The sequence below is a fragment of the Asparagus officinalis genome, chromosome 5 (assembly GCF_001876935.1).
Source record: "Asparagus officinalis chromosome 5, Aspof.V1, whole genome shotgun sequence".
Lineage (NCBI taxonomy): Eukaryota > Viridiplantae > Streptophyta > Magnoliopsida > Asparagales > Asparagaceae > Asparagus > Asparagus officinalis.
The window spans coordinates 79,440,799-79,450,724 of NC_033798.1; the positions used below are offsets into that span (position 1 = coordinate 79,440,799).

General features: G+C 36.3%; 1 protein-coding gene across 1 annotated transcript; it reads left to right on the plus strand.

The window, feature by feature from the left end:
* On the plus strand, positions 2,031-4,133 carry LOC109844058. Its single transcript, XM_020413067.1, has 3 exons — positions 2,031-2,713; positions 2,994-3,737; positions 3,819-4,133. Exons 1-3 carry the CDS (start codon positions 2,093-2,095, stop codon positions 3,909-3,911), a joined length of 1,458 nt encoding a protein of 485 aa, XP_020268656.1. The 5' UTR covers positions 2,031-2,092; the 3' UTR covers positions 3,912-4,133.

Consider the following 9,926-nt stretch of genomic DNA (forward strand, 5'->3'; position numbering starts at 1 on the left):
TTTAGATTTACTAAGCATAGACTGTTAAACCATTTAAGAAAAATATAATCTATCAAGTTATCATCCAAGCAAAATCATCATTCATAAAAAAGAACACCCAACTAAGTAATAATTCTAGAATTTATAAGTATAACCTATCAAACCACTCAAGATAAGTATAGATTATCAAATTATATTCTACAAACTAGTTCTCTAGTTGATTATTATAAGCATGACCATTTTGAGCACAAAGAGAGCAATCGACAAATCATAAAAAAATCAAACTATTCATATAATTCTGGAATTCCTACAAGATTTAGTTGCACATTTTGAAAAGTAAAAATAAAAAAAATAAAATCTAGACTGGAGAGCATAAAAAAGGAGATCCAAAACAAATACTAACTATAAAAATAAGAACAAAAATAAAGAAATAAAAATCTAAACTATGAGTATAAAGGAAATACAACTAACAAAAATAAAAGAGCAGAAAAATAAATCTATACTATAAAAAATATAAGAAAATAAATTCTACAAAATATAAAAATAAACAGCAAAAACAAAAGAGCATAAAAGTAAATCTAGACTATAATGTATGAAATAAATCTAATCTACCAACTTTTAAAAAAATAAAATCCTAAACATGAATTTATAAAATAAGAGAGAAAAATGAAAACTCACATTGCAAGGGGTTGGCCCATTGCAAGCAAATCTTCATCTTCATCAATAAAGAAAATGAAATAAAACCAAAAAAGCAGATTTTTTTGTTTATTGTAAACTTAAAAGTTTACAAATTGGAAGACCTAATTAAATGTTCTCCTTTCCAAGGTTATAAAAAAATTTCACACTCTCAAACCCTCACTCTACCCCTTTATTTATAGATAATAAGAATCTCTCATAATCCTTAGGTTTGTCATGAGCCCCATCTAACTCTCACAACCATAGGATTTGGCTTAGGCCTTAAGTAACCCTCACAACTATAGGATCTATCAAAATAATTTACAAAATTGATTCAACAATTGAGAGATGGACTTTGTGGATTTTATTTTTTTGCAATTAATTCATTTAAAACTCTTCGGCTTCTCTTGAATACTCTTGGGCTTCTGAGGATTTGACTTGGCCTTCAAATAATTGACTGTATATAGCTGTATATAGTAATTAAATTCGGATATCTATCATAACCGGCTACTATTGATAAAATTTCTAGAATCCGTAAGCCTACGTCGAGATGTAATATATATTATAGTAATATACTACTATTTATATATACTATATATTATAAGCTATATATATATATATATATATATATATTATATCATATTATAGTATATATATATATATAGTATATATAATATATAGTATATATATATATATATAATATAATATATAATATGTTAAATTCTGCTTTTTGATTGTGAGATATCACCTAATATTGCATTTTCTTTGCGATTGACCATCATGATCATGAATTTGACTTTGTTTCTTTCCAGATTTGACTTAATTCTCAATTATAGACTAAGCTATTAATAATTATTGACCAAGAAAGTGACAAGTGCTAAGATTTTACTTCTTGTAGGCTTTGAATTTTAGGCATTCTGTGCTTCATTAGAGATCTTTTAGGCTTGAAATAATCTTTATTTGAGCTCTTATTCAATTATTCTTTATTACATTCAAATTAAGATAAAAAATATTATTAGCAGATGTATTTATTCAAATAAAATGCATAATGAGGGTATAAAAGTGGACTAAAATGTAATGATCAACTATCAAAAAGTAGTGAAGAGATTGGCATCTTATTGCATCCATTGATTTATTTAGTCGGTGGTCTTTCCACTATTCACTGTTGTGGACATAATCCAAATTCGAGTAACAAGACTTTATTTACTGTTTACTGTAATATAAACAGTAATTCTTTGAATTCTCCATCGTAGGGGTAAATAACTTAATAGGCTAGCCTACAACTTATATAAGTTAATAATGTAGGCCCACGTTAAGTCTACAGTCTAGGCCCATACAACCAAAATAATAACTCAAAAAGGTGAGGGTTTCCTCGTCTCGTGTTTCTGCCCCAATTATCAAGCCGCCGCCCTCTCCAGCATAGCAACTCTCGTGCACCATGGCGGCCAGCAACAAGAAGATAAGCCTGAAGCTTCTGGTCGACAAGCGCCAGTCTCGAGTGGTGATGGCTGAATCGGACAAGGATTTCGTTGACATCCTGCTAAGTTTTCTGACAATGCCGATGGGAGCCATCATCAAACTCGTCGGAAAAGATTCGTCATTAGGATGCATTGGTAATTTGTACAAGAGCGTTGAGGGCCTCGACAGCCAGCACTTTCAGACCGAGGCCTGCAAGTCAATGCTGCTTAATCCCCTGAATGCGGCGGGACTCCGCTGTGAGGATTTAGCAGTTAACGTTGACGATAAGATTAACCCAAGAACGTTCTTCACGTGTCCGGAATCAGGTTGCTGCTCCAAAGCCACCTGTTACTATAGCTCTGTTCCTAACGTCCGGTGTTGCTGCGGAAAGGAAATGAGTTATGCTGACGAGTGGACAAAAGAAGACATGAATGCAGCTGGAGACGGGGTTTTCTTCAGGGGAGGTCTTAAGTTTATTGTGAGCGATGAATTGCATATAACGCTGGCTTCTACAGCGGTTATTTTATCTCTTTTTAGCAAGAAAGGGATAAAAGATTGTAGCATACTTGATGAGAGAATTATGGATATTGGCCATGATGAGGTGAATCACTACTCTCTATTATATACCCACTATAGAGATGAACTAACTATAAATATCTCATCAGTGTTCTCTAATTGCCGGAGAGGGGCTAGTGAGCAGCTTACCAGGATACCCATCACTACTAAGCAGACAATATATCTTTTATAAGAAAGTTTAAGCAGACAATATCAAAACATCAATAGTTAGATTAATATAATTTTTTTTTCTTAACAAGTAATTTCTTAGGTTAATTGCTTTTACGGTGCTATCTTGTCTCTTCACCCTATTTCATGGTTTTCAGATCTTAAAGTTGCTTGAAAGATCATTGATCTCAAGCACTCCTCTGACTGACTTGTGCTTCGATAATTCTATGCCAAGCAATGGGAAGGTACCAAATAGGGATGGTATATTTCAACTGGTTCCCAAATGTGAAGAGGATGGGAATTCTGACGGTGAGCAACTGAAAGCAAAATTGCTATTGACAAAGACTAATCGTAAAATTGTTTACATGGAGTGTGATGAGGAGGTTTTAGACTTCCTATTCAGTTTCCTCACCTTTCCCCTTGGTGCCGTAATCAAACTGCTTAATAAGAGTTCATCCATGGGATGTGCTGATAACTTGTACGGAAGCGCTGAGGTTTTGAGCTCACAAGAAAATCTTTGCATCAAGTCTGAGGAATGTAAGACAATGCTGTTAGGTCCTAAGTTGGCTCCATTTTGCGGTGTCAAAACGCAGCTGTTAAAGATTGGGGAGTTGGTTTCTCGTGTAGACTCTACAAACGCGGGATGCTACACATGTGACAGAAACGGATTCAGTTGCCGCCATGGGGTGTATATCGCTACACTTAAGGAATTGAACCCGAAATTCCCAAACAAAATGACCGAACCAGGGGGAGGATATGCAAAGGGACAGTGTAAGTTCATGGTTACAGATGACTTGGATGTGGCTCTCGTATCTCCATTCTCTACAGTTCGTATAATCAACGAATTTGGAGTTCCCATCAGTAATCTCGTGGAGGAGGAGGTTGGCATCGGAGAGACGCAAGTAATTAATATACTTTCTTCATCTGATGACTTGTCTTCAATAACTATTTGAGGGTAAATGATGTTGTTCTTCTGGTTGTAGGCTTTAAATCTGTTGGAAGCTGCGTTGTGCTCTGAAACTGCACTGACTAAGGTTTTCTCCAGCAATAAGCGAAGGTTTGTTACTTTAGATTAGTCTTAAGACTTGTTTAGAGCAGACTGGAATGAGCCTGAGTGCTCTTGCGTAATGTGATGTCTAGCGCGAAAGTTTGTTACTTATCCTCACATGTCTAATATGATCAAGCTAATTCATAACACTGGTGGTAAGCAGCTGGATGTTTTACATTATTGTAGCTGCGATTTTGTATCTAAAAAATCTATGTTCCTCTTGGAATGCTAATTGCTGTGTTTTAGTGAATGCATTTTCTCGCAGAATGTTTCTCATTATAACCAAAAGTGTCTTTTGCTTTGAATCCCACATAATTAGCTCTCTAGTTCTATGTAGTGATGATACTGGGTAATGATACTATATTGAAATTTTTGGTGATCCTCTTGCAACGCTTACTCTGTCATGTTTATTACAATATTATTGCTTTCATACGGTTATTTTTCCCTTTATTTTTTTCTGACAAAAGGTTTTAAAGAAGTTTCATAGGAGCACAGGGAGCAGTTCTGTTTTCAAAAAAATAAAAAAAGACGGAAAGGGATGAAATGTTATACGCGTCTTTGTTTTTGTTAAAGAACAGTTCACATGCTACAATTAATGATGCTTATGCATAATCTTGATACCTTGCACATGAAAGACTTGTGAAAGAGTCATTGGTACAAATACTAATAATGATGCAATATTTTACCGAGTAGAACTTGTGTCAACTTAGGTGGATAGTGAATAGTGTGTCCACCAAACTTTATATCCACTCATTTAACATATAAAAAGTCACTTCATATCATGCAAGGATCCCTAGGAAACATCTAAGGGTTAAAAAGTTTAGTGGATGTCCACTTAAGTGGACACAAGTTTTGCTCATATTTTACCATTGGTATATATATTCAGTGGCAACATGTCCATTTTTAGTGTGCGATACAGCATTGGCTCAGGAAAAGAACCTGTTATCTTTTTTGCTTGACGGCTTACAATACTTAAGGACGTTTTTTTTTCTCAAGGAAATAATGGGGCCTCTGAACTCAAGTGCCTCAGCTGCATTCTCTTACCAGAACTCGGTTGTTACAAACATTAGCTATATCGATCCCCAACTCAAAAGATATAGACGTTAGTTTAGTTTTACACCATCGTGAGGGGACAAAACTGATGAATGTTGAAAACGACCTTCTGAACTTTACCATTAGTGATGCCGTGCAAGTGAAAAAAAAAACCTTATTTAACACTAGTAACGTCCCTACACAATCTAACCCACAATATACAGCAGAAATAGACTACAAATTAAAGAAGGGTTTTTACATCAAAACAATTTTTACTTTTATCAAAATTGATACTTACCATCTTTGAAGTTTATTTTTTGATGTAAACCACTTTTACTTGCTAATATGTTTACAATGTCACACATTTTTTACTATTCACCCACGAAAAGTCAGATATTCTCATTTTACTCACATTTCTTCCTTCCAACCTCTAAGCCTAACCCTAGCCTCCTCCATCCCCCTCTTCTACAAGCCTTAATCCTCGCCTTATAGCAACGGTTGGATGAGAGAATAAGCAATAATATTTTGGTGAATATATATTTTTAATACCCTATAGCAACAGTTTTCTATTGTTAATATACCTTTGCGGTTATTAGGATTTTGCTGATGTGGACATTTTATTTTTTTAAAAATAAATATTAAATCTTATAGTAATGGTTGCCTTTTGTTGTTAATAGACTGTAGTAACGGTTAGGATTTGCTGATGTCGATTTTTTATTATTTTATAAAAATTAATTTAATAGCCATGGTTGTTATATTTGCAACGGGTTTAGATCGTTGCAATAAGCTAAATGCAACGGCTTTAATTAATAGCCATGGTTGTTATATTTGCAACGGGTTTAGATCGTTGCAATAAGCTAAATGCAACGGCTTTAATAGTAACGGATTATTTACAATGGTTTTACGGGTTTAGATCGTTGCAATAAGCTAAATGCAACGGCTTTAATAGTAACGGATTATTTACAATGGTTTTAACCATTGTTAATGTATTAGAAACGGTCCATACTATTACTAAGAGACCTATAAGCAACAATTGGAACTATTGCTATAAGGGACTTTTGTAGTAGTGAATGGTATAGGCTTTAAATCTGTTGTAAGCTGCGTTGTTCTCTGAAACTGTTGAAAGCTTTATTCATGAAAAGGCAATTTTGCCTTTGTGAATAGTCCCACATCGGAAAATGAGATGAATAGTAAAGAGTATATATTGGTTCTCTCCTTATTGGGCTTTGAATAGTGTTTTGGGTTTTGTGGGCCTTGCATTTCTACCACACACGCGCGCACGCACGCCACGCCTCGCCTCGCCACGCCCGCACACGCGCCACGCCGCACACCTTTTTGCTTCTCAAGCCTTTCATTTTTGCACGTTTTACACATTTTGTAACGGCTGCATGCGGGTAACGGAAGCAATAACCGTGCGTAACGGTCCCTTGGATTCAGTGGGGGTTACAACTTTCATCACCTATAAAAGGAGGCTTGGAGCTCATTCAGATACACACCAACGAAGAGGAACACTCTCTAAACTCTCTTCTCTTCTCTACTCTCTTACCTCCAAGAAATTTCGGCTACATTTTACTGGGCAACCGTTTTCATCTGAGCATAAGCTCTGTGTCTCACGCCCGAGTGCAGAGGCCGGCCGATTCCGGGGGTTTTTACCGCGCTAGGGGAGAGGACAAACTGCGCCAGGGCGATAGGCGGGTCCTTAATCTTCTAGGGCAGTGATATCACGACTGCTCCCAATCAGGCCTGATTTTTTTAACTTTTAAATTTGTTTTAAATTTTTTATATCTCTGTTTTGACAGCAATCTAGAAGATTGAAAATTCTTGCTGTTAAGTTAATTAGTAAAAAAAAAAATATTACTGTTCATCGGGATTACTGTTCACCCGAATTTTATATATTAATAATTTCTTGTTGTATTAGTTAATTGTTTTAATTTGTTGCATCTAAATTAGCTATAAAAAAAAATCTTTGTAGCTTCTATACTCAATTTCTGCATCTGTCAATTTTCATAGTAAAAAAAAAAAAATCTTTAAGTGAACCGGTTCAAGTTTTCTTGGATTAGTTGGTGTCTAAGGAAAGGTTTAAGGGTTGCGTAAAGCGCTCTGCAAGAAACGAGGTACTTAATAGATCTTTGATCAACCTTTAGTACTATCCTTACCTGGCCAAACTACCCGAGTAAAACTTTTATCTTTTCACTTTAAGAGTTTTTTGATTTAAAGCAGGTTTAATTAAGTTTCTGGTCTAGTAATATTGACAAAATTCTTTTTCAATCAGATTACATCTACCTAGACTAGTAAACTTAAATTTGACTTATGGCAATTCCTGATCATTCAAAAAGTGTCAAACTTGAGAAGTTCACCGGTGTTAACTATAAACGGTGGGCTAATCAGATGAAATACTGACTCACTACATTAGGTCTTTTATCTGCTATTGATACTTCTGAGTCATCTACTAGTGGTTCTCAACCTTTGACTCCTGATCCTGCTCAACCTGCTCCTTCTACTTCTGGTTCTGGTGCTAGCTCCTTTTCTAGCTCTATGAAACCAGAAGAAATCAACTATCATTGTTGTCATAGGATTCTTAGTGCACTTGCGGACAACCTTTATGACATATATTATGAGTTCAAAAGTGCAAAAGAACTATGGAATGCTCTTGAAGCAGAATATGGCTATGATGATGCCGGAATTCTGCGTTTCACCTCCTCCTCTTTCAATAAGTTCACAATGGTTGATGACAAGCCCATTAATGAACAAATTCATGAATTCCTAGATTTCCTCCGTCATCTCCAATCAAAAGGAAACACTTTTACTGACGATTATAAAGTTTCCTGTTTGATTGATAAACTTCCTCCCTCCTGGTCTAGATTTGCTGGAGATCTCCGACACAAGCAAGGAGATCTAACCTTAACTGAAGCCCTCAAGGCTATTCGTATTGAAGACCAGCATAGGCAAAATTCCAATACCAAGAATGAAACAAAAGCTAAAGTAAACTTGGTAGAGGATAAGCCTAAATCTAAGAATTTCAAACCCAAAGGGAAGAAATTCAAGAAAAATCAACAATCTTTCAACAAATCTTTCAACAAATCCTCCTTCAAACCAAATCCCAATTCTTCCAGCCATAAGTCTGATGAGAAGTTCTGCTTTGTCTGTGGTAGAACCAACCACATGGCTCACAACTGTTTCTTTCGGAAGAAGGAACCGGCCAAACCTGCCCCTAAAGGAAATGGATCCAACAAAGTTAATATGATTGAAATGAATCCAACCTCCTTCAGGTTAGCCTCTTCATCTCATCTTGTAAATTCTCTAACTTCTTCCACTGATTGGTATTTGGATTCCGGAGCAAATATCCACGTCTGTAATGACCGCTCTTGGTTTTCAAATTATCAGGAATCACGTGGAGGAAGCATAAGCTTAGCAGATGACTCCACTAAAGCCCGCCACGCCGCGCCTCGCCCGCACGCCGCAGCCGCACACCTTTTGCTTCTCAAGCCTTCATTTTTGCACGTTTTACACATTTTGTAACGGCTGCATGCGGGTAACGGAAGCATTAACCGTGCGTAACGGTCCCTTGGATTCAGCGGGGGTTACACCTTTCATCACCTATAAAAGGAGGCTTGGAGCTCATTCAGAAACACACCAACGAAGAGGAAAATCTCTACACTCTCTTCTCTTCTCTACTCTTATACCTCCAAAGATTTCGGCTACATATTTACATATTCTATTTTCTGGGCAACTGTTTTCGTCTGAGCATAAGCTCTGTGACTCACGCCCGAGTGCAGAGACCGACCGATTCCGGAGGGTTTTATCGCTAGGGGAGAGGGGACAGATTGCGCCAGGGCGATAGGCGGGTCCTCAATCTTCTAGGGCAGTGACATCACGACTGTTCCCGATCAGGCCTGAATTTTCTAACTCTTTAATTTGTTTTATATTATTATTGTTTTGACAGCAATCTAGAAGATTAATAAATAATTCTTGCTGTTAAGTTAATTAAAAAAAAAATATTACTGTTCATCGGGATTACTGTTCACCCGAATTTTATATATTTGTTGTATTAGTTAATTGTTTTAATTTGTTGCATCTAAATTAGTTAAAAAAATATTATTTCTTTGCTACTTCTGTGCTCAAATTCAGTATCTGTCATAAACAAAAAATCTTTAAGTGAACCGGTTCAAGTTTTCTTGGATTAGTTGGTGTCTAAGGAAAGGTTTAAGGGTTGCGTAAAGCGCTCTGCAAGAAACGAGGTACTTAATCGATCATTGATCAACCTCTAGTACTATCCTTACCTGGCCAAACTACCCGAGTAAAACTTTAATCTTTTCACTTTTAGAGTTTTTGGTTAAGAGCAGGTTTAATTAAGTTTCTGGTCTAGTAATATTGACAAAATCCTTTTTTATATCAGATTACATCTACCTAGACTAGTAAACTTAAATTGGACTTATGGCAATTCCTGATCATTCAAAAAGTGTCAAACCTGAGAAGTTCACCGGTGTTAACTATAAACGGTGGGCTAATCAGATGAAATACTGGCTCACTACATTAGGTCTTTTATCTGCTATTGATACTTCTGAGTCATCTACTAGTGGTTCTCAACCTTTGACTCCTGATCCTGCTCAACCTGCTCCTTCTACTTCTGGTTCTGGTGCTAAGTCATCTACTAGTGGTTCTCAACCTTTGACTCCTGATCCTGCTCAACCTGCTCCTTCCACTTCTGGTTCTGGTGCTAGCTCCTTTTCTAGCTCTATGAAACCAGAAGAAATCAACTATCATTGTTGTCATAGGATTCTTAGTGCACTTGCGGACAACCTTTATGACATATATTATGAGTTCAAAAGTGCAAAAGAACTATGGAATGCTCTTGAAGCAGAATATGACTATGATGATGCCGGAATTCTGCGTTTCACCTCCTCCTCTTTCAATAAGTTCACAATGGTTGATGACAAGCCCATTAATGAACAAATTCATGAATTCCTAGATTTTCTCTGTCATCTCCAATCAAAAGGAAACACTTTTACTG

Bases quoted from the DNA above. Each gene is read 5' to 3' on its own strand.
- LOC109844058 (XM_020413067.1), top strand. From the start codon at position 2,093: ATGGCGGCCAGCAACAAGAAGATAAGCCTGAAGCTTCTGGTCGACAAG. The intron at 2,714-2,993 runs GTGAATCACTAC...CATGGTTTTCAG, and splicing joins TGGATATTGGCCATGATGAG to ATCTTAAAGTTGCTTGAAAG. The intron at 3,738-3,818 runs GTAATTAATATA...TTCTGGTTGTAG, and splicing joins TTGGCATCGGAGAGACGCAA to GCTTTAAATCTGTTGGAAGC.